General features: G+C 41.2%; 1 protein-coding gene across 18 annotated transcripts in view; it reads right to left on the minus strand.

The window, feature by feature from the left end:
• The window catches only part of nrxn2b (neurexin 2b), a 633,241-nt gene that overhangs the window by 16,453 nt on the left and 590,943 nt on the right, over window positions 1-25,845 (minus strand). For 13 of the 18 annotated variants that reach the window (XM_053860772.1, XM_053860771.1, XM_053860757.1 and 10 more), the window contains 2 exons: window positions 21,413-21,502; window positions 7,303-7,628 (listed from right to left, as the gene is read on the minus strand). In XM_053860772.1, the coding sequence (XP_053716747.1) occupies window positions 7,303-7,628; window positions 21,413-21,502 (416 nt within the window). The remainder of the gene's footprint in view (window positions 1-7,302; window positions 7,629-21,412; window positions 21,503-25,845) is intronic. The other 5 variants (XM_053860769.1, XM_053860768.1, XM_053860767.1 and 2 more) reach the window with 1 other exon arrangement.

Consider the following 25,845-nt stretch of genomic DNA (forward strand, 5'->3'; position numbering starts at 1 on the left):
CCACAAGACTGCACTGACTCGCTGTGACTCAGTCTCCGCTGCGTCCGTCTGCCTCCAGATGTCATAATGAAATGTAAATCGGCAGTAATTGTTGATAAGCGGCACAGAGGCGTCTTCAGGTCTCACGAGGAGCATAATGAAGTCGCTCCTTTATTTCCCGCATGACTGTGATTTCTGATTCCCCTCGCTTTCAAGCAGTCAATTGATTTTATTAACACTGCAGTGATGTGTAGCTGACCAGCCAATGACTCACAATAGAGACTGAATGAACTTTTGACATTCTATCTTTGAAGCATAGACCCCACTGAGCGTGAGAGGTGCTGGGCCAAAATCCAGTAAAGGCTTAGACTTATGACTGACAAGACAAACCGGACGTGAAATAGCTTTACAAAAGTTAGAGAGAGCGAATGCGCTCTGTGTTTGAATAGACGTGAGCGCACTTGGATAGTTTCATGCATGAAGATGATATTTCCACTGCTGTTGGGAAAACCCACAGACAGCTATAATCATGTCCAGTGACAGCTGTGAGAGTGGATCTCCCTCCTTGCCTGTCACACAAGGCTGATCCCAGCAGCAGGATATTACTGATTCAAACCGCTCTTGCTTGCGTCCTGTGCCAACGGCTGATAGTGGTTACTACACCTTGTAACTCGTCCGTCTTGTCCCACATCACTGAGCGCATCATCGAAACCTTCCACTCTCAAACGGTCGACTGAACTCCTCACTGACATCGGCAAAAGTCTACATGCTTCTCACTTGGAAATCGAAACATCTAGATTTCTGCTTTACCTCTTCTCTGTCAGCCGCATGTGAAGTCTTCATCAGGTCCAGTTATTCTGTGTAAGGTACTTTTTGGTTCGATGCGCTTCCACCATGCGTTTCCAAATTCTCCGACTTCTGAGTTTAAACTGTTCATCTCTTGGTGATGTTCAAGCGCCACATTACAGAGCTGCTGTTTTCAAGTGATTGCTGTTTTAATGTGAATTCTCCTGGGGCGTAACAGCACTAACTTGAGTCAACGGGACTTCCAATGAGTGTCGTGAGCTTCTCTGGGTCAATATAATTTCAAAAAGCCCCAGACAGAAAATACATCATGTAATGATAAATAAGGCAATAGCTTGAGAGCTGCAACCTCTCAATATAAAGGTGGTGTAAAGTGAATTACATTATTGAGTTTTGCTTGCTTCTTTAAGCCAGGTGGCAGTGTTGCCTCCTTGAAAGTTGAGTTCACGTTCAGGTGAAGCACAAGTTGAAACTTGTGACGGATATGGAAGTTGACTTCTGCCATCATGACTGAATTATTGAATCCAACAGTTCAAATTTATAAAAGATGTTTTTTTAAATTATTTGAATTCAACAAAAATTCATTTTTTTCCCTGACACTAGGAATCCTTTCAAGGCTACATTCTTCTTATAGCAGAATTTAACATTTTTTTTTTTTTTTTTTTTGTTTTTCAAATGTTGATTCTTTTATCAGTAGTTGACTCACAAATAGGAATAGGAAAGAAGAAAAATACACTGAGATTCATTCAATTCCAATATTTTGGGACAAGCACTTTGGGAAAAACAATCAAGTTATTATATTTTTTTTATTGACAGCCTTTCAAATTCATGACCCCGAGTGTCATGCAATGCCTGCAGAGATAACACATACAGTATAAGTCGACTCAAGTCTAAGTCTTCCTCAGTAAACTGCTTGGTTGTTGGTTACATCATTAGTGAGAAATAAAAATATCAAACAATAATAATAATAAATGTTGATGGCAAATCCCAACTGAAGACCAATGACTAAGATTATTTTTTAGGAATAAAGGAAATAAATAAATCACAGACGCTCACGCAGTCTCCCAGTCTGATCTTGATGGCGATCTAAACTAAATTAAACTCGCCAAACTGTTAAGTGGACTATCTAGGAATCTTGAGAAATTGCAAATTCAGCTCCATGGTCGGACAATGGTGACTTTAAAAGCTCAACAGGAGTGCGGGAGCGAATCCCAGATGAAAACATGATTTTGTTAACTTGAATAGATGCTCAACCAATTTCATGCCTTTCATTTTAAATACAGTTATTATCAGGTCATTGGTGAAAAACATCAAGGGCAATGCAAGTTAAAAATAAGAATCATGCGACGTTGAAAATCCTGGTTAAAAGAGTTAAGTACTGTCAAGCAGATTGAAAAAAAGAATCTCAGTAATCAAACCTCTGAAGTTTCCATTTGTGCTTTTAAAGTCAGTCACTTCTACTGCTATCCATTACATTCAAGAGAAAGAACAGAAGCCGACAAGCCGAAAACTTTCCATTTCCATTGACCAGGCTTGAACCACTTCCTATTCTGCCCTGTCAAACCCAGTCCACTGAATCATCGAGAACCAAGGATTGGTCGACGTGCATCTATATAACTGCATTTGATTTACCATTGAAGCAGCCACAGTTATTTGGAGGACTCTTGTGTCCCAAATCACTGTGGGCCTCCAGCCTCAGGCAGAGATTTACACACAATGTCCAGAGCCTTCCTCAAAGCCCGGTTTAAGCTTAAAAACTTTCTCAGCTGGAGCCAAAAGGTGCTTCTGAAATTTAAAACTGCACAAATGCACTTTCTGCTCTTCAAGCATTGAATTAAAAGTTTGGGAAGAGGTTGTTCACCTCTGCGGTAAATTCATTTTGTTTCAGGCTTGAAACAACAAGATAGGAATTTGACTAGCAGTTTATCAAGTAGTGGGAATTTGAGTCCCGTAACAGTATAAGATATTAAATCTGGTATAAACACTGAAGTTGAAGTGCTAAGCAACACCGAACAGTATGTTCAAACTGAACAGCTAAGTCCATCTCAATAGTCAATAGTCAAGCCTTTCAGATACAATCACTGACACGTGGAGAGTAAAAAAAGTAAAATCAAAAGTAATATCAAAGCTACCGTGTGTAATCTTCAAATATTGAGAACCCTATTTAATGCTTTTAAAGGTTTTCCAGGAGCTTTCCTTCAAGTATTCGTGCTGTTCAGGAAAATACAATCTTGAAAATAAAAGCCAGTCTAAAGGTAAGACTGTGTTTCTATGGCTGAATATAAATGTCAGACTGTAAAGCAACCTGAGAGCCTTTTATGATCCTAAAATGGATCCCGGCAATTCATCACACCAAACTGTCGGGAGCTGCCAATTCCACGGCACTGAGCAGCTGTATACAGCCCGGGAAGTGTTCTGAACACAGAAGACTGTTCGGGCCAAGAAGCCTGGATACCCGAGATATGACATTGGACTGGGTGGATGGGTGCATGTGACATCTTAGAGTCGCGTTCTATTGATCTCATGTTTAAGGAGAAGGAGCAGAAATACGAAACCACAGCGAAGCCATTCTAAAGGCAGTGAGACAGACGTAGCAGCTGTGCAGACTGAAGCGCACCACAGGGGAAAACAGTCACAGTTACGTGTATAAAAAGATGAGACACATTGGAAAAAATGTGCTCTTTTTCTGCCTCTCTCAATTACCTTCACTTATCTTCTTTTTCTTTGTTTATATCTGTTTATATTTTTATGCTTGTTTATAGTGGAGTTTCAATCTGGATTGACATCATTCAGAAGGATGTGATCATAATGTGGCCTCCTATGTTCATATTGTCTTAGAGAGACAAAATTGAACTGTGCCAAAAATAAATAAATAAATAAATAAGAATAACATTCATATCAGAATTAGTTGTATAAAGCAATATGCAGAGGGCTCACTGTGAAGTCATTGTGAAAATAAGTCAACAGCGAAACAATCACTAATGCAGTATTTTTATCACTGATAAAAATACTGCATTAGGGTACAAGACTTTTGCCGTGGCAAAGTTGTCCACCTGATATATATATATATATATATATATATATATATATATATATATATATATATATATATATATATATATATATATATATATATATATATAGTATACTATATAGTATATATAGTATACTCAGTGGAAAAAAATACAATTTATCAAAAGTTTCAGTGATCCATTGCATTTCAATATTTAACACCAGGACAAGTTTAAGTTGAATCTGAACACATAAGCTGAAGACTAGAAGTGCTCCACTGATAAAGAGAACAACGGAAAACTAAAAATTTCCATCCATTATGTCATTTAGTGTCTTTCATCATGGATGTTTTGGTGATGACATCACATTGTACAAGGCTGTGCACATGGAATCGATGCACTGAAAACGTTTTTAAGCTATGAATCTGTTATTTTGTTGACTATTTATTCATGCCTATCATGAATTCATCTAAATGTATCTAATGAAGTCCCAGCTCTAGTTTTAGTGAATAACATCTTCGCTACAAACTGGTCTGTGTTGTACAAACATCCATCCACAAGAGTTCCAGCTCACATTGGAAAAATAACAGTTTTGACTTCAGAACTTATGACTCATGTTCATTTGGCCAACATTAAATTCTAATAAGATGATCAATGCAGAGTCTCAGTAGGGGTGCTGTTCACCCTAGACTGGCCTGTCTGCAGTAGTGGAGATGCACTTTTAACCAATCACAAGCTCATTTAACTGCGATAATTAGTCCCCAGTTGAGCAAGTGCTCGGTTGCCTTGAGAAGAGGGTTCATCTCAGGCCAGGAAGTAGCGTCAACAATCCCCTCCGTAATCCAGTGGGCTGCTGACTTGTGGTAAATGTGGTATGTGCTTCGACAGCACATGACTCACCTGATCTGGAGCCATGTCATCGATTATAAGGTGCACCAAATTCGGTTTGTCAACTAAACTCCCCCACAAGTGGAAATCACTTTATTTCAACACCTGCACTTTGGTTGCACCCAGCAGAGGAATGTGGTGACAAGGATTTGAGCAACACTTTGAAACAATGTTCCTTGGACGCAATGATGTTTAGAGACCTGAGAAGTAAAGTCAGTGCCACAAATCTGTCACCCTGCAATGACCAACTACATTTTGCATGGAGAATTTCACCCTTTACGCACCGCTACAATCATTCTTAAAGCTTAAAGATTTATGAGACAAACAATAAAAAAAAAACCAAAGATTACAGAAAAAGCGAATGACTTTTATTCAGCTTGTACCTGGCACGTCCTCCATGTTGTCAAAGTTGTCTTGGGACCCAGTCAATTGGACAACTGGTGGGTCAGCTTCATTAGCTTTTTGCTAATTGACCACAGCTATCAGAGACATTGCTCCGGTGTCCTCGGTTGGATCCCAATTACCATGGAATGCCACAACGTCTTTGCGCTAGACACACAGTGTGCAGCGAACAGTAATTGGATGGTAACGACTGTGTATCCCACGAGGTGAATAAGGAGCTTGTTATTAAGAATCTTTATGAGACAAGTGGGTATCAGCCATTTGACTCTATATAACATGCGAGTACATGTGGCGCGTGGCCGCTGGGATGAAAGCAGCCGTGGACTAGCATGTGAAGGTCAGCATGAAATGTGCTGGATTATGTTGCAGCCATGAGATTAGCTGTTTCATGTTGCAACTCCCCTCCTACGGCTTTTGTAGATCTCTGTGAATGTTCTGTAAACTTCAAGCATTCTGGCCTGTCTGGGGTTTAGTCGGCCATGTCCTCGGAGAGGATATCAAACCGGCCTCTGTTGATTGGACTAATAGCTGCAAAGCTTTTATGTGCGCAGCTCTCAGGCTGAAGGCCGTTTGAACATCCCAACGTGGCTAAGAGCTAACAAGACTTTTTTTTTTGGGTTGCACATCTACTCGACTGTCAGGGCTTGTCTGGATGGTTTGAAGTGCTGTGTGAACTTTTCTTTCGATTGCACGAATTTGGGGAAAATTGTATGGGGACTGGAAGGTTAGAAGAAGTTTAAGCCTTACAATATGGAGATATTAACTTCCCAAAACTGCCATCACCAAAACAGCCATCTCACAGCATTCTGTATGGTGTGGAACACTGGAATTGATAAAGACAAGTTGGCAAAGTAGTGCACAGTAGATTTTCTATTCTGACTGAAGCCTGTGTCAAGAGCCTCTTATTGTGTTGACCTATATCTTTATGTGCATGAAAAACTAAAGACAAATATTCAACATGAGTTTTTGACATGTTATGTCAATAAGCTATAACTATACTGCAGAACTATGCTGCAATACAGCAGTCTGTGTTTAAAAACATTGCTGAATTTATACAGCCAGAAACTAAACATTTAAAATTTTTCTTTGTCCTTCCGTTATGATTCATAAGCAGCTTGATTGACATTTGTGCACACTGCGTTTCTTTGAAATTATCGATCGATAGAATGATGCTTTACTTACAATGGTTTAACAAATGAGATAAAGTATCATGCGCGGGAAGTTTTCACCAAGAGACAAACATGGCAGGTTTGATGTGAGAATTGCAAATGTTACATAGTATTCATATATGCAGTGCTAAACTTTGTATTGTTTCATAGTGTGAGAAAGAGGAAAGTAGGCCTTCCGCGATCCATGAAGCTGATAGTCCCGCGTATTAAATTGTATGATCTAATGTTGTATATAATATTTATTGGTGAATATTTATTAGCAAAATCATTTCAGAAACATAGCGCAGCAATATTATGATAATTTAGAACCTCCTTCACTTGTGTGTCGCTATACTAAGTTGAAGAAGGCAATTCTAAATAGGTATTATCAACTCATTCATCAGTTTGTTCAACTACCTCCACTGTAGAAGGAATTTACAATAAAATCCAGATGGTAATTGTCTCATATCTATGACTGATGTTTATTGTACAGTAGCACAAGAGCATAACAAAGCATGTGCAAAACAGTAATGAAGAACACAGTCACAGTATGACATATATTCCATATGGCCAGTGACCAGCATTGAAACTAGTTATGCCATACCAAAAATGAGAATAGGCCTATTTGGTAGGACTCAAGGTCAATATGATGTCGGTCTCTCAAGGGTTTTGAGAACAATGAATGATGGGTACAATAAAAGCAATCTGGACATCCATTGCTGCAATATCAGGGCTACTCCAGAAGTAAAGCTGAAAGGTTCATGAAGGTGATAAATGTCTTTCTTAGTTTCCCCTCAACAGCTTATTTTTGAAAAATCCTTTTTGCAAAACAACCTGGAGAGAGATTTGTTTGTAAGCAATGCCGAAACAGAAGTGGAAGATGTGAGACACTTTAAACAGCATGTTGTTCTTGGTACATTGTCCACAATCAAAATGACAAAATCCTGTATGGATCACTGTGATGTATCAAACCGAAGTGTGATTTCTATACCTAACCCCTTCTTTCTTACTTGTTTATATCAAAGCCCAGTTTTATTTGGTGCTCTGCATGTTCACTCCAAACATCTTACCTGCGTGACACTGTCCCTCATGGTGGGTGAGCGCTGTTTGCGGGTGGTGGTTGTTGCCATGGTTGTGGTTGTCTCCATGATTGTGGTGGACATATCAGCCAGCGGGGTGGTGGAGGTTGTGTCTGTGGTGAGCACAGAGGGAACGTCGCCGACCAGCCGCAGGTTACCCTGGGTCTGGACATTAGGGTCGCCCTCCGCTGCCAGTTTCAGCACCTGCAGGCCGTTGTAGTAAAGGCCTGAGATCTGGCCTTGGAAATGGCGACCCTTCTCTCCACCACCGCCGATTTTGATGAACGCCTGGCTGTTGAATATAGTGAGTTGGCGACCTAGAGGGGAACGAAGGTGTGACAGGAGAGGTATGAGAGAAGTGATGGAGAGAAAGAAAGAGGTGAAGAATACAAATCGGTTATTACGCACTGGTAGGGTTGCACATGAAAATAACACTCCCACAGAAGCATGAAGATAGATGGTCTTGTGAAATCACATGGGGATACCGTGGTAACACATTTGGAAACGGACCCTGGCTTTGCGCGCGTGGTGCTTTTCAGTGAGTCCCAATATGACAGTCAACTCGATTGCTGGGGCAGTCTAGGGTTGACCCTGAGACTGAAGGTTCACATAGAAATGCATCTCATTTGCCCTGAGATGGAATACATTAGAACAAAACTGGGCCCAAGTCATTGACCTCCAATGCACTCGAGCTGCACGATGATAAAGCACCTCTGCCAGCAGGAAAAGCGCTGCCCCGCTCTGTCTGATTGGAAGGGAATGTTTAATTCAGGAGCAGTTGTTCCTCTCTGCGGTCATTACCATTCCGCCGGATGGATAGATGTACGAAGAGAGGGCAGAGGCAAGTATTTAACCAAGGTCCAGGAGAAATGTGTTACCAGGGCCGGGGTGTAAAGGGCTTTTCTTTACCCTGCTGATGTCAGTTTTCTCTCAACACCCTTTGGGAAACTTTAATGGATAGGAACACATGTATTCAGGGATGCTGCCTCGATGAGGTCACTAGTTAGCGGAGGACAGGAAGAGTCAAAGAGTTTTTTTTACGGAATAATCAATTCATGCAGGGCAAGTAGAAACTCCGTTTGTGGAACACTACACCTACACACGCATCAGGAGAGTGAAATGTAGAAGGTCCACCCGAAGACCTTTGAAAACACAGATGGAGTATTGTTTTTTTTTTTCTTTCTGATTGTCAGCAGAAACAGTTCAGATGCACATTCATGTGGTTTTGAAAAGCCCCATTGAGTCTGCCCAACGATGATCAGTAAACTTGTCTGCACATTTGTGAATTCATTTTGGCAGCATGACTAGAATAAAGTGCTCAACTGTAATTATCATCAGCGTGATTATATTGTGCTTCCAGCAAACATCGGCTTGTGGCTCAATAAAGCCAATTACCGCCAGATTATTTGTTTACTTTAAAATAACAGCTGCAAAGTTGTTGCGATGCTACACGTACTGCATATGTAATGTTGACCAGCCTCTGCGCAACGCATTGGAGGGTGTTTTAACATCTGGGTTCACTGCTATAACTAACACGCTTTTTCAGAAAACTTGGACTGATTCTGAGTCAACAGGAATGTGTCTCTCAGATGTCATTGCATAGCCAGAATGTGATGTATATACAAGTAACATAGACTTACAAGTGGGATCGGTTCTGGCCAACCGGTCGTAAGTCAGATTGAACCTAAGTCGAATGCCATTCAAATAGCCGAGGTACTACTGTCGTGGTAGATCGCTGTGTGAGAGTGAGATGCTGGGATGCTGTGCTGCCGTAACTGTCGGCAACTGCCAGGCTGCTAAGTGTTGCGATGCCAGACACTGAATAAAAAAATAAAATAAAATTAAAAATTAAAAAAGCATCTGCTGGCCATGGTCGTAAGTACGGGTGGACGTAAGTCGAGCAGGTCATAAGTCAGATGTTACTTGTACAGAAATGAAGGAAATTGTTTTTATAATTATGAAAGCAGCTCTGATACAGTATTACTGTATTGAACATTTTTTACCTTCACACTCATCATAGCTGAATGAATGGGACGGAGGGAGACTTCATTTATTGCTATGAATAATAAGAAAACTTCCCTTGTGGTAGAACATTCAAGTCTTAAAAGGGATGTCACCCCATTCAACACCCGAACCAGTGTTGAATGCTTCTTAAGGTCCACTCACTCATGTTGGTAGCAGCGTTTGATCACTTTGAATACGCCTGGCAGGGAATACACAGCTCATGAGTTTAAAAGGCACATGAAGCCTCTTGACAGTCTAAGATCACACAACCTTGAATCACCTCATGATATGGGCTTATGTATGCTCTATACCCTGAATTCATACCCTAATATGACCCTCATTGTTTGCAAAGTCAGCCAGCTGTGACGTGACGGCACTCGCAGGTAAAGAGCCAACATACAACATGAATACATTCCAGAGCGAACATAGACACAGCCACATTTAGGAGGCCAGAAAGGTTCATTGTCCTTGGCGAAAGGCGTCGAACACACCCACATGTAAGCCCAGAGGGTCTCCTGTTTCATACCAGCAGCCCCTGTGGTCCTCTCCTCTCCAGCGGAGGGGTCACGACTGTGAAGGAGCTGAGGGCGTCCATTTATCATTTGAATTCCTGTAAGCTGCTGCTCTGTTCCTAAACAGCTGAAACCTTTTAGCGAACAAGTCACTTTGCCTTGGGTGTGTGTGCCAGCAGCAGAGGATGATGCAGCCAGACAGGACAGTTTACTCAAGAGGAGCATTGGTGTCGCAGTTACACCCCTGAGTCAGGCAGGCGGTCGGGTGTAATCCATATTGACAAGCAGCTTATGATTATAATTCCAGGAACAGTGGGTGGGATAAGACATACATCAGTGCACTGCAGCGTATATATATTCCAATGTGACCAATTTAATGACGTAATTTTTTTTTTCTATTGTTTTCCACATAAATTCTGCAGAATGTATCAGAATCTCAGTCTCAACAGTCCAGTCGGAAGATGGCAACTGGTGATGCGGTTTCATGAAACAGTGTCCTAATTTTGAGATGCCACTAGACGGCGCTGTTGTTTTTGGAAATGATGCATGGTTTCTTTGAAATAGCTGTTGGAAGCCAAACGTTATGCAGCAGACAGTGCCATCAAGTGGCCTCTGGGCATTTAAAGGCCACAATAAGTCGTCCCTCTGACACGATCCCAGCTGAACCTAACCCCAGGTTAAACCTGGTCCACTGTCTGGGTGACGCCAACCAGCTCTCTCCTTGAGTCGTACCATTATTTACGATGACCAGGATCACGTGGGAAACGCGAAACGGAGGCTCCACAGGGCAGCAGCTAATGGACAGGAGAGGGCGGGACAGAAGCAAGGTGCCCTCTAGACTAGATGAAGGGAAATCAGTGTTTGTTTTCGCAGCTGTCTGGTGAGGGTGAGACTCTAACTGAGCCTGATTGAGTTATTGTTTCAGGGTCTGCCAGGTCAAATCAAAAGTGACATGCGGTTTTCGAGCCAATTTGGTCCGCGGCAGAGGAGCGTTCTAAAAAGAAGACCCGGCATCACAAGCAATCAGTGGTTCATTTTGACAGAGCTGGCGGAGAGGGGGTGTGTAAGATAACTCCTGAAATATGTCAGTGAACTGACCTTTATGGACGCAGAGTCCAGCCTCTTTTCCAAGTGGCTGTGCTCAAAAAAGTCTAAATGGTTATGACTTGATGTGCTGCATGCATTCGTGTGTGTGACTGAAGGCATAACAAGGTTTTACACATTGATGGGGGTCTATTTGATCAATTTGCTGAGATTGGGCGCCTGCTGCCTCGACTTTTCTCCACATAGCTTTTATGTTGATAGTCATTTAATGGGCAGACGCTCAGACTAAGGAGCGGTCGCTATCGTGGGCATAGTGGTGGGGGTGGCAGGCAGCCAAGTCCCTCATTACAGCAGGCATTTCAGGCCATACACAGCGCCCCAATTATCTGCTGCACGGAGGTCCACGGTCATGCTTGTGTAGAGCCACAAGGAAGGGAGACCTTTGGACTCCTGCTGCCTTATTACTTTCTACACACATCCATTGTCTGCCTGTCTATCTATCTATCTATCTATCTATCTATCTATCTATCTATCTATCTATCTATCTATCTATCTATCTATCTATCTATCTATCTATCTATCTATCTATCTATCTATCTATCTATCTATCTATCTCTCTCTGTCTGTCTGTCTGTCTGTCTGTCTATCTGTCTATCTATCTATCTATCTATCTATCTATCTATCTATCTATCTATCTATCTATCTATCTATCTATCTATCTATCTATCTATCTATCATCTATCTGTCTATCTATCTATCTTCTATCTATCTATCTATCTATCTATCTATCTATCTATCTATCTGTCTATCTATCTTTCTGTCTGTCTGTCTGTCTGTCTATCTATCTATCTATCTATCTATCTATCTATCTATCTATCTATCTTCTATCTATCTATCTATCATCTATCTGTCTATCTATCTATCTATCTATCTATCTATCTATCTATCTATCTGTCTATCTATCTTTCTGTCTGTCTGTCTGTCTGTCTGTCTGTCTGTCTATCTATCTATCTATCTATCTATCTATCTATCTATCTCTCTCTCTCTGTCTGTCTGTCTGTCTGTCTGTCTGTCTGTCCGTCCGTCCGTCCGTCCGTCCGTCCGTCCGTCTATCTATCTATCTATCTATCTATCTATCTATCTATCTATCTATCTATAACATTCTTCTTGTTCCTACGTTGTTCTTAAGTTTCTATTTTACTGCTATGAATCAATGTCTCAGGACTTGGATTTAGTTTAAAGTTTAATAATCAATGTCATTGTTATTTTCGTTAGGCAAAGATGTATTTTTCATCAGTATGAGCCTTTTAGGTATAAAAACCAACCTCAGGATGTACTCCATATCTATTTGTTTCTTCTGGGACTAATCATGTACTGCGCCTGTCATGAGATTCTGTCCATCTTTCCTCCTTACACACTTCGACATGCCTCTCTCAAACAGGCTCATTCGTTCCCAGTTATATGCTTCTGTCAGCCTCAATCAGCCGGGTCATGTGGTATGTCCTGATACCCCCTGTCTCTGTCTGACTTGGTTCACATCACGGGATTACCTCTCAGACATTCACACAATCAATTCAGTTTCATTTCGTCAAATTAATGACGTAAACCACATTTACAAACTGAGTTATGCAATTTGTTTTCCACCATTTGTCATGTTGTTGTTATTGTGACTGATGTAGACGACACTCAGTCAGGCTGCAGTCGATGGGTGTCAGTGAAGGCACCTGAGCTTGCCTATGGTTACGAGAAGAGAACATGCTCCCCAAACTTTTAAATACTTGTTAATGGATCGTTTCCCAAATGAATAAAGTATGAACGACGCATACATTGTGAGTAGTATGCAAAACCTCTTTGCTGTGCTCCAGGCCTCAGATGGAGATGAATGGGAGGTTGGAAAAGATGGAGTTGAGTGGCTCTGAACCAAAGATTTATCCACAACAGGACATCTCACATGTCTAACATTGAATGTGGACAGTTCGTTTTGATATTTTCTTAGTTTCTGCACAATAATTGTCAGGTCATCTAAGAACTCTTCTGGCCATTCATTGAAGGTTTGTTTGAATCACCACACACTCACATGTAGTCTAATTTACCAGCTCCAAAACAGCGGATACAGTAAATGGTGAATCATGACATTTGAATTTTCTATTCATTCAACTGGCAAACAACTAATATAACTTTCAGTCAGTGCAAAAAGAAGGTAAATTAGATAATTCTGTCAATAAACAGTCAGGATATACCATCCATCCTCCCTCTGTTTTAGCTTATCTGAGTAGTCATCTGAACAGCTTTGCAGTCATCTTTAAAAATCTTTTTTTTTTGGAATAATGGGACACAAGATCACGACTCTTTACGCAAATGGAGAAACCCGTCGAAGGGTTGGATGAGGAGTCCCATCTTTTCTCTGCCTTCATTTTGATTTGCTGTCCTTGGAGGCAGGACACTGCACACCTCCCTGCATTAGAAATTTAAAAATAACCACTTTCCAGAGGCTGCACAAGATACTGTGACATGCAGGGGTCATTACCACAACGATTCGGCTTGGAAATCGAAGTCAGCTGCTTCTTTTCCTCCATGATGCCTGCGAGGCTATCAGCCACTAAGCCCCTCGGGGTGATCCGACCAAAGGCAGCCGTGATTGTGGATGATAATGCAGCTCCGAATCATTGTGGTGGCTTTCTTTTACTCTGATACCCGATTTAAGCGGCACCGAATGCACAGCTGCTGGCGTGGATACCAAATGGAGCAAAGGTTTATCCTGCTGCTCTGCCCGGGAATGGCAAACTTTTAAAATGGACTAAAAGGCTTTGAGTAGCCCGCAGATTTTTTTTTTCAACTGCAGAGCTCACCACCTTGTCATCTGTTATTTGGAAGAAACTAGTCTCTGTTTCAAACGCGTTTCAGCGCACGTGCATTTATTATCTGAAGCTATTTTTACCCAGCCTGCCTGTGACACATTTGAAGGGCACACTGTGCCGTACATATTTCTCTACGGACTCTGAGAACACAGAACGCGAATTGAAATGTAATTGGGAGCGACAGAATTAGAAGGCAAGGAGATCGAGCTTCTAAATCTCATACATATAGCTCAGCTCTGAACAAGTCGCAATGACAAGGGTTAGGGCGTGGCCACTGGAAGACTCACTGGGACAGACAGAGGTTTCGATTCTAATGACCGATGTTTCAACTGGCAATGCTGGCAATCAACATTTCATTTGGGACTTTGGACCAAGGGACAGCATTTGGACTTCCCAACTGTTACTGCGAGCCGACTTTCACACCTTAGGAATTGGCAGAAAGCTAAAATAAAAGTAGTGTGTTCCTTTAATTTCCTACATTCATATGCGATTTATGCTCATTTAGGGCTGTGCACTGCAGGGCTTCCTTCTCTTTTTAGTTTCATGTCAAGAACGAGTGTAATATGAGATTGAATACATAAAAACTGTGAGGCATATACTGCCATGTAAGACATTGTTCATCTAAAGCCGCCTTCATGGTTACTGTGAAATCACTGGGATTAGTCGATCAATCCGGTACTTTCATGTACTATGGTTGGGTAGTCTTGGTTTCCGGAGCTATGACAAACAACCCTGCATTAGACATGGGTATTTGTCAGCATGCCCCTGGTGTGACAGTTCACCCACTCTCACCAGCTACTGTCCCCGACGTCTGTGTTGTCGTGCCATCTTGGGATTGTGTCAAACAGACTCAAGGCTTATTGTATTGAGCCACTCATCTGTCCAGTTGTAAGACCTCTTATCACATTCTTACGACTAAAGTGTCACATACAGTACAGGCCAAAGGTTTGGACATTTTCAACATTTTTACTACTTTCTGCATTGTAGATACGCATTGAAGACATCAACGTATGTGAAGATATATGGAATGGTCTAGCAAAAAAAAAAAATGTTGAATAAATCTAAAAATGTTTCATATTTCAGATGTTGGCAGCGCTGCAAACCCTTGGCCTTTGTAATAAACCTCATGATGTAGTCACCTGTTGGAAGACCTTGTCAGGTGACTGCATCATGAAGCAAAGCAAAGGGTGGCTGTTTTGAGGAATCTACAATATAAAACACGTTTTGAGTTACACATTTCTTTGTTTACCACATAACTCCATACGTGTTCATTGAAAGTTTTGAGGATCTAGAATGTAAAGAACTCATTGAATGTGAGGTGTCCAAACTTCTGGCCTGTGCTGTATTTATAATTGTCAAGTGACCTTTTTTCGTCCTAGGCTGGCGTCGAAGTCAACCCTGAGCAGTGCATCTTTATGAATTTGGCTTTCAATTGAATTGTGTTCCTCCTACCGGACTGACCAACACATTAAACACAGAAACTGGTTAGGTTAAGGTTGAAGCCAAATGGAAAAGCCTATGCACCAACATGCAACACAGAAGGCTGACTTCAACATTGGACATATATTCGCGGGGATTACTTCCTGCATCACTTGGCTGTTTGACAGAGCCCCAACCTGAAGTTGTCTATTGTTCTACTACTACTGGGTCGATCCCAGTGTTTACAGTATGAAGGAGGTATAATAAGTTGATGGAATGATATATTTATGACTCAAATTTAGGTAATTTAAGCGTAAGCAAGTCTGAAGTCCATCAGAACTGACTAAGTTCACTCATGTGGCTGCTGAAACAGAACTCTTGTGGAGTTGCAGCTTTACACCACAACTGTGAACCCCCCCCTCCACCACCTGGATTCCCTTTTCTATACGCAGAAAGAAATGCCTCAGATGTGCCATGGTCAGTAATTACTTGCCGAAGCCAGCAAAGCCAGGGAGTGGGTTGTGTTTAGGGCACGCTTGGCTTGCTAATGCTCAAATTGGAGGCTGTGAGATAATGGGTGTACCGTCAGGCTGTAGGTGGAGAAACAGACAGGGGAGAGGAACTTGACACTTTGCTCCCGCTTGACTCTCATGAGGCCAGGAAGGACTAAGCTGGAAGATGTGATTGTTGCAGGGAGATTGGAGTGTGGGTATGGCGAGGTGAGAGGAGGATCTAAATGTACCCATCCCCAGTGGAGAGGATATGAAAAGAAGTGCAGCTGGAGAGCGCCTCATCTTCCACCGCCACTGCTGTCATTACGCCTCTCTCAACCTCCTCCTGTTATCTCACAGAGAGGGATGCCATATGGTGGAAAGAGCTCCCGACTGAAATGTTTTCCTCTGAACTGAGTTTGCAGGGGCGGCAGAGGGGCTTCAGAGTCCACATTCGACCAGACACTGACCTGTGGCATACCCACACGCGTCTACCAAATGCAAGGTTAAATGTCATGCCTTGCAAGATAACAGTATTTGTTCAGTCTTTTGAGAAGTAGGCTTTAACTTTGTGTGATTTCCAGCCGAAACCAATAAAAACAAATGCTGTTCTTTTCTGTTCTTCTAATGACGGTTTGCTTTACATTGAGTCAAAGCAAATTATCATGATCCATTCACATTTGGAAGCCGCAAAAAGGACGGTTGAATTTATATATGGATTTCTTTGTTGAGCCACTCCCCTTGCCATGGTTCTCTCACTACTGACAGATTAGAAAGTTGTACCAGGCGTACCAAGAAACTACACGATGACACACCCTTCTATTCACCATTGGCAATGGTCCACACCAAAAAGAAACCTTTATCACACTACATTTGCTGGTACTGTTTAGTTGTTCTAGTTTATTTTAGCATCTGTACTGAGCAGAAAAACTCAATTCTTTGAGTTGTTAGATTTAAGCTGTATTAATTTAAATTATTATATTTAATAATTAATTTTAATGTCTTTTTTTTCCTCTGTGAAAAAGACACGAATGACACATTGTCAATTGATCCAAGAATAAAAAAGCAGACCCACAAACCATTGGTGCCTGTCTCATAGCAGGCGGACAGATGCTCCGGTTTATGTTCCTTAAATACATTTTTATTTTTCTAATGGACTCAATTGTTTTAGTCCAAACATGACTTCCACTTTCCTATGGCAAGGCGACCATTTAAAAAAAATATCCAAACTAAGTCCCCAAACACACCTTTAAAGAGTACATTCTACCAACAGCGACAGTGTTCCCCATTATCTCTCTCCATTCGTGTGTGAACGAAGCATAGAGGGAGTCTGAACACAATTGGGACAGGCGTCGGTTGCTGACAAAGTCAATTAACAAGTTGTTCCCAACTTATCTCCAAAGTGCAAGTCTCTCTTTGGTAATTAAGAGCGTTTTGCTCCTCAGAAGTTGGGCAAGTTTGTGGAAAGACAGTAGGAATTAATAGTCTTTGACAATGGAGATGAAGGGCCAAACGCAGCATGAAGCTAAGAAGGAAGCCTGCTGAGACAGCCCGCAGCGCCCCGAGGTCCTTGACGGCACAGAGATAGTAGCGATGAATCTGCAGGACCATGGAGATAGGAGATTGGATTTAATCAGACGCGCCTCTATGTCTGATCATGTGTAGATCTCAAACAAGTGATACTGTCGAGGGAAAGATAGCACGCTGCTTAGTGAAGAGAGTATCTGGGGTATGAGTGCGCTCTCTTTTCTAACAGCTCAGTATCCCGCCCCACTCAAACCATTTTCAGTCCCTTTTTTCTTGGTGATAAAGGTGAGCTAAAAGACAGATTGCCTCCCTATTCAGGGCCGTCTGAAACTCTGAAATTAATCTGGGATCATGGACTGCTCATCTACACTAATGCCTGCCCGAGTGAAAGTGATGTGGGCTCAGGTCCCATAACAAGTGAGAGGACTTGATTGCTTTTGAATAGGGATTCCAAACATAAAATTTGCTTGTCGAGCTGTCTTTTAAGGCCATGGAGAGCCGGTGTCCCCGTAGCTGTCCAATTCTAAGTTAGTCAGAACTTATTTAAATCAGCTCAGACCCTGGCAACATGGACGCTCCTGAGGGGAAGATGTCACTGGCCAAGTTTGGGATGAGCAATTTGGCTTATCGGTTAGGTATAGCATTTGTATTCAATGTGACACAGACAAGCCGAGGGAGACTAGTTTTTGGCTGGTTGAGACTGGCTTTACATGTTGACGTCTTGCAGACACATCTGGCATTTGCAGTTTTATTCAGGGGAACACCAGGTAAAAATGGGTTTTGTCTATATTACCTAACTTGTAATATTGAAAAAAAGAAGACAAATTTTGGCCATTATGTAGTCATGTGGGTTTTTGCTATTAATTATAAATTGAAGTCAAACCTGTTCAATCCATAGCACCGCAACACAATTTTGCCACTTTAGTCATCTCGCTATGAAGTGTATAAAAAGGTATGTGTGAGAGAAAGACATGTTAACCATAGAATTTATCCAGAACTTTAATACAAATTCAGTGTCTCTTTGTAGTTCCCCGAATCAGCTTTGGTTTGATGACCAATCTTTCATTTTAGGCTTTGGTTTGCCCACGTTACCAATACAGGAGCTGAAAGAAATAACTTGACCATTGTTCATCAGTCGGTTTGTTGGCGTAGAGTATAAACCAAACACCAAATTCATAGAAGGAAGTCCTGTGTCTAAAAAGGTAAGGACTCCTCAAACATAGTTCAAAGTGACAACAAACCCCAGAGAAGACATTTTATGAGGTTTTGCCATGGATTAACTATCTCACCAATCAGGTGTCAGTCAGGTGCTGCTTGTTTCAGCTGCACCTGACTGGTTGACCTACAAGCGCTGGCATGCTTGGAACAAAAACCTGCCCCCAGTGCGGCCCTTTTGTGGATCAGTTTGACACCCTCGGATTAAACAGTCGAAACTTTAGAGAGTCAGATTTATTCCCCCTCATTGATTCTGTGTAATGGCTGCCATTCAGGATTAAGTGAGCAGGAGAGGAGTCGGCGCAAAAACGCTCAGCAAGCAGTCTGATGGGCCACAAATGATCTTGTCTTATGTCCACTGTAGGTTGTGTTTAATTTATTTTATCCCAGTGAAAGACCAATAGCTGAAGTTTATGAGGGCCTCTGTGTATTGCAAATACCTTCACATGGTGATGTGTTGGTGCCATGAGGATTTGGTAAAAGTGCTGAGTCACCAGAGCAGAGAGACCCACGGGGCTGCTTGTTGTTTTACCTTGTTCTAAAAAACCTTTGAGGTATTTCAGGTAATGAACTCACTAGAGAGGCCGACTCGTATTAAAAGCACACCTCAGATCAATAAGTCCTGTGTCCACAGAATTTGTTTTTTTGGGCCCCTGACCTCATTTTCTCGGCACTACTCTCAGGATAATGCTGAGTCATTAATCTGTGCTCTGAAGTACTGATCCAGTAAAACTAAAAATAACAACTTCACAATTCTTCAAGAACTAAACCTGGCTTCACATATCTGGCACGAGTTTGAATCTCAATTTATTTATTACTCGTGAGGCTGACATAATGCCGCTTAGGTGTCAACATAGAAGAGGTGCAAAAATATGCCAAAACCATGATCTGTATTTTTAAAAACTATACATAATTTATACTTTCTTCTTTGAAACCAGTGTCTCCAAAACTTGCTGCAAGAAACATTTTCTGTGGACTCAGGCTTTTGAACAGAATCACAAACACCACAGACAAACAATCAAAATCCAACAACATTCCAAGTAGATATTGCATTTCCTCAATGGTGAAAACAATAAATGTTAAAGGGACGTTCGTTTCATCTATAATAGCCTTACCTGCACCATTGCTGAATTTGGTGGTCAATAATTTGCTTTTGGTTTTAACCCTCTGAGTCTTGCAGTGACAGTGAAGACAGGAAGGGCCATGGGGGAGAGTTTTTTTTAGTTCAGGTTAGAAATGAGTTATGTTCATTTTAGTGGTTTTAAATTCGGAGCTCAAGCTTTTTTCAAGTTCTTCCAAATTGTCATGACCAGGTCCAATATCAAGCAGAATACTACTAACGTGATTTGGTTGTTTATAACAGGTTTATAACTGAGGGGTTTGAATTTGCATGTTGAAAATGGAGAAGCAAGGAGAATTGAATCTGAGGCTGACAGTGAGGTGGCGTTTGGTTGGAGAAGCCCTCAGTGGTTAGTGTGGGAGCGGGTTTGATGTGCTGTTAGGTGGTTAGATTCTGCTTAGAGGAATGTTTACAGTCCTGGCTGCTTCCTTATCAAAGCAACAGATTGCTTTTAACCCTTTGAGCTTGGAAATGTCCATTTAGCACCTAGCCTCAGCTCTGTTTGAAGATGTTTACCTGGCAGATGCGTTTAGCTTGTTGCACCCTGATCAAAGCCTTTAATCTGCATTATTTGTTCATTTCGTCTCCTTTTCATTATCTTCAGGCCTTTGTCTGAAGCTGTTCGCTGAAGGCTCATTACAAAACAAAGAAGAAAGAGAATAATCATGACAAATTCATTCCCTTTGAGTTCGGCACGTGCACGGATCACGTCTTTGTGGCTAAGTCATTTCTTATTGATCACATGCTTTTTTTTTATTCCCTCCATTCATCTTTCATCAGCCGCTCATTATTGTGTCTTGTCCGCGATCGACAGCAGCTGCTCTCGACAGATTCTTTTAAAACTAGCTGAACAGAAACACTTTTGTTATCAAGAAGTAAGCCATACAGGCTCGTGCCTCACCTGATTTTGCCCTCACAGCAGCTGAAATCTCACTTTAATCTCTGATATTTCATGTGAATGAAATAGTTGGTTAAATTATGGAAAAGCAGAGGAGATCTTGGAGCAAGGCCCAGAAGTGTTTCTACTTAGACCATGTCACCATTTTTCTTTTCACTGGTGGCAATAAAATTTCTGGGGCAATTCCCTTTCATAGAGCATTATTATTATTATTATTATTATTATTATTATTATTATTATTATTATTATTATTATTATCCACTTTGAGAAACAGAACTAGCTTCATGAGAGTTTACTGGGGACACTGCAGCCTTGTAAGACAAATTGAAATAAGGTCATTGAGAAGAAAACCTTTGCCCTTTGCACCTCAATAAGCTCACCGGTGTTTTCATCTTTTCCTTTTTCATCTGCTTTTCTGGTCTATCTCATCTTGAAGAATCAACCACCTTCAGCAGCACAAACCGAAGACAAAAAGGTTGGGACATTCAGTACTCAAAGGGTTAAAGGATCATCACTTTGGTCGGACAGCATTTTCTGCATCCGCAAAGAAAAAAAAAAAAAATCTGACAAGTATCCAAAACACTGTGCAGAGAATTCTGTATTGTCCCTTTAACTTTTAATGGCTTCGTTTCTTTTGAAAATGGAAGTATTGATTGACTTCTGGAATTTTAAATGCTTTATTGAGCCAATGCAAGTTCACATTCAGAGACAACAGACACAGAGGAAGAAGCAAAGATCTATTTACATGTTATTAGCGGGGGTTATGACTTGTTATTTGGAGGTTAAATCTCTGAAGAGATGCAGCCCCGCTTTGGACGTTTGGTTGTTGAACCATGCTGGAGTATATTTGTACAGAAAAATTTCAAGCCAAATTTCCACCCTCATAGTTTGACTCCAATTGCGACAAGAAGGAATGAACTCATGGTAGCAATGGTTCTGCATCTCTCCCAGAGTGGTGGTTATTGGTGAGTTAGGCAGTTGGGTCATTTGTGGAGTTCAAGGGATTTTATTACCTTTGTCGAGTAGCCACTCGTCAACTACCCGACCGAGTCGGTATGGGATTCTTTGTCTAGCAATAGCCAGGCGCTCATTATCAAAGTTCCCTTTAAGAAATTTGGAGAAGACAAATTAAGTTAGACGTTACAACAAACCTGGTAAGTTGAAAGGTTAGAAGGGCAACATGGAAAACGTTTAAGCAAGTTTAAAATCAGCTTTAGTGAGGACAGGAAGAACTTGAGGACTCCTTTTTTAGGCTGCTTCGATTGGTTAGACATATTAATAACAGTTTAGTGAAAGTGCGTTTAAATGGTGGTTTTACAGCAAGTTAACACAGTTTAACACAGAATTTAGAATGTTAGCTCGGTGGAATGTCAACAAAGAATTAGCAGTCAGCAAAATAGCTTATAAAACAGCAAAAACATTCTGGGTATTAACAAAGTTGTGCATCATTTCTTAAACATCACATCATCAAACATTTCATGGTTGTTTCAAGGAAGACATTTCATGTTTTTATTTATGTACTGGAAACATGTTTATGCAGCAGGATGCAGGTTTTATTACTCAGAAAAGTATAGTGCCAAGCAGGTTTTACTCTGCGATGCCACTGCAACATGAGCTGTCAAACTGTCGAACATCCTCAATTTTATCCAACTGAATGAGGGCCATCGAGCAACACACTGGTGAGAGAATGTTGCCAGACTGTTAGAGACAATATACTGTTGATGTATGAAACAAAAATGTGAAAATATAAATCGTTTGATAACGGATGACCCACAGTGACACCAGCTTGCTGTGAACAAAGTCTGTGAGTGGAGCGATGATTCTATTGATGATAAAAGGATAGAGCAATGTCGCCTCTCTGTTGCCATGGTAAGACTACAACAAGACAAAACAATCTATTTACGCCACTGTCTCCATCTTTTCAGGCAAACACACAAATCCTTTCATGGTTGTTTACCACCGCAATCTTAAACATTCTGTGGTAAAGTCACACCAAATGGTACATGTTGGTCCTCTTCTTTCAAATCTGCTCCTAAGACTCAACATATGTTTGAAGTCACCTCACAGTTCACGTCCAAGCAGGCTGGACAAAAGCTCAAATCCTAGACTAAACAGTGACTTTAACTGAAGTTAAAGGAAGGAGAAGAAAGTCAATCGGTCAGTAACAATAAATAGGTATGAACAAACATCCAGGAAATTTCTTCTGTCCATCCATTCATCCTCAACCGCTTATGCTGCCAGGTTATTTTGTACTTGATATTAAGGTCACTCGAACAGTGAGGTCAGCCCACTAAAAAAGGATCCCCTGTATCAGTGTTTCAACACCCATTCACAGGCTTAGAAGAAGTAGACGTCTGTCAACCCAAAATTCAAGTGAGTGGATGTGCTGTTGTGGGTGTACTGCCTGTGTGACGGCAGACTCAACAGTGACTGTCACAGGCCCTTAAACCAGAGATGGGCTGGTGGAAAAAACCTTAACTCTTGACGTGAGTGTGCTTGAGGAAATCCAGCTGATCCCTGTAACACACTATTAAATCCTCGCTAGCTACATGATGTAATTCAATGCAAAAAAAACAAGGAGTCGACAACTTTCAGGGTGGAACTGTGCTACTTCTCATTATATAGTCAGTATGTGACACGCTCAAAATAATGACCTTGTACGAGAAACTGGCGTCGTAATAACAGGTAAAGAATAGTTTACATTTACCGTGCTGCCACCAGAAACTAAAATAGATCACCTTTCAACTCTGCAGTACCTCAACCCACTCCCCAGGGGTCTCTCTGCACACGCCTGCAGAGGTAACAAAAGCACAGATGAGGTGTGTGTACTAGTTGTGTGTAGAGTTGTTTATGTGAGGAGTGGTGGTGGGGGGATGGGGGGGTGGGAATTGGGGGGGTTAAGTGCAGCTGTGAGACAGAGTAGAAATAAAGGACATTTATGTGGTGCACTTTTACAACAACACCAAAGATGCACTGGTGCGTTTTATCTCACTTAACATGGGGCCGTCATGATAAATCTAAAAGCTCATTTTTTTGGTGCAATAATAAGAGACGTGAGCATTACTCAATGGAAAAATGTATAGTGGCCCTGTGACTGCATGAATCTAGGCCCCGTGAGGTCAATGCGAAATAATTGTGTTCCATGTTAGTTTGGTGTTTCAGATTTTTGAAGTCGGATCTTTCTACTACACTGTTCTTTCTACTATATTAAATTTCCCTCAAGTCTTAGGTTCGCATTTAGTCTTAAATCAGATCTGTTTACCTAGTTGTAAACGAATGTTGAATTTATATGCATATTTTGTCTTCTATTTTAACTTTCATTTATATATTTTATTTCATGCATAACAGATACCTTTGACTTTTGCACAACTAAGGACTCTGCTACTCTGGTTTGAAGAGACCATTAACATTGAATTAAAACAGAATATTTCGACATGATCTTCACACCCACACTTACTTTTAGAAATTGTTTTATTTGAGCTATAACAACTGCCTTGTGGCCCCTTTGGAAAATGAATTCCCTTCCCTGCTTCAAGAGGTCAGAGATAAGGCCAGTGGAAGTGCATCCAGAGTTTTCAATTCAACTGAAACCCACATGAGTGATAGAAAGAGATGGCGGGGTGTAAAGGATGACTGCCTGGCTGGGTATGTGGCATGTGGAGTAGGTCTGAGGATGTATTTTTACCACGTAGGATGAGGGAACACCAACAGGAAAATGTGAGATGTCCTACTGTAGTTTAGGCCACGAGGACAAATTCACGTATTTGAGGCCACTTCCATGCACCAAACACTGACAGTTGTGTACTTTCAAATAACTTGAACTGACATGTTCATGCTGATAAAAGATGCAGATGTGAAAATATTTCTTTTTTTAATACGACTCAGAAATGCGGGCAAACAAGCGACTCAGTACGCAGCTTTGATTATTTGACAAATCTTGAATTCCCGCGTTGAGGAAATGAACCCCAAGTACATTCATATTCCGAAACGTTTTGACAATCGATGTAGTGTTGTGTGGATTTTTCCTTTTTTTTTGATTCCCAGAAATTCAAAAAACCATTTGCATGTCATGATTATTCGAACTACCCAGCACTGTATTTTTCTAGTGGTGCAATTGTTTAAAAGTCGACTTTAATAAATGTCATTTTTAAAACCCAACAGTCACATATGTCGGAAAAATAATGCCACTCAATTCATTCATCCCCTTCTTTTCTTGTCTGACTGATTCCCTAAAACCCTTTTCGCTGTACTTTTAATTTATTCATTCTTTCTGCTTGTTTTTCCCTCCCTGTGGCAGCACTGTTCTTGTCCTTCCCTTGTTTGCAAGTATTACTTCATCCACGCTTCACTTGGTCCTCGTATACCCTCCTGGAAAGGTCTATTGTGATTTCTCCTTTTTTTTTTTTTTTAACCTTTTAAATTCAGCTTGATAGCTTCTGACCCTCAGCCTCTCTGTTCCTGGTGAAACCTGTTTAAATATGATTGTTTTGTCATTGGAAGGATTTTCCCCTCGTGATGAAGGTGTGCCTTGAGGGCTGTTTTTTTTTTTCCATTATGAAACAATCCTTGTAAAAATATGATGTAGCGCTCCCTTGCTGCAGAGTGAAGCTAGGTGAAATAGCTCAGGAGCGCAGTCATCATTGTGCTCTCTTAAAAGTAGATAATGTTTTAATGATGCTGTTTCAACATTCAAGAGACATGGAAATATCAAAACATAAAACAAGGAAGGAAATTGAATCATACAGCACCCTGACAACGTATTTACACACATTGTGTGCAAAACGGAAAATGCCTTTTTTTTTATTCTGATTCATAACATCTGATGTTGAGATACATTCAGAGTCTGGACTCTTGAAGTAAGACTCCACGACGCAGGTGCTCAATGTATATGTATATAGTACTTATGCGAGTAATAATTTGTGAGCGCAGTAGTGAACTTGCTTTGTGAACACTTGTCTCACACTGTTTGCACCTGCAATTGCAGGAAAATTATGCTCTAGCTCCTAGGTTTCAACGTATTTAGGGGGGGTTTCACGTATTTAGGGGGGTACACACTACTCTGGAGACCCACATTTTTGCATGAACTTTTTGCAAGCCTCTCTGACCCTCTCCCCTACTGACCATGCCCCCTCTGATTTTAAAACAAGCCGTTCTCAACTTGTCAATTACGGCCCTATTTCCAAAATTTATTTTATCTGTAAGATTTTGGAAAGAAAGTTGTTGCCAAACCACTCACTGACACCCCGACCAACCATCTACTTTGTGAAACACTCTACAGAGACGGCGCTTCTGGGAGTTGCTAATGACATCATCATATCCACCGATGCTGGCATCTACGATCCTTATACTACTGGACCTTAGTTCTGCCTTTGACACAGCAGATCACCATGTTCTGATTTTCAGGCTCAGAGAGTAAGTTGGTATCTCAGGGTGATTGGTTCTCCTC

Source organism: Synchiropus splendidus, chromosome 3 (assembly GCF_027744825.2).
Source record: "Synchiropus splendidus isolate RoL2022-P1 chromosome 3, RoL_Sspl_1.0, whole genome shotgun sequence".
Lineage (NCBI taxonomy): Eukaryota > Metazoa > Chordata > Actinopteri > Syngnathiformes > Callionymidae > Synchiropus > Synchiropus splendidus.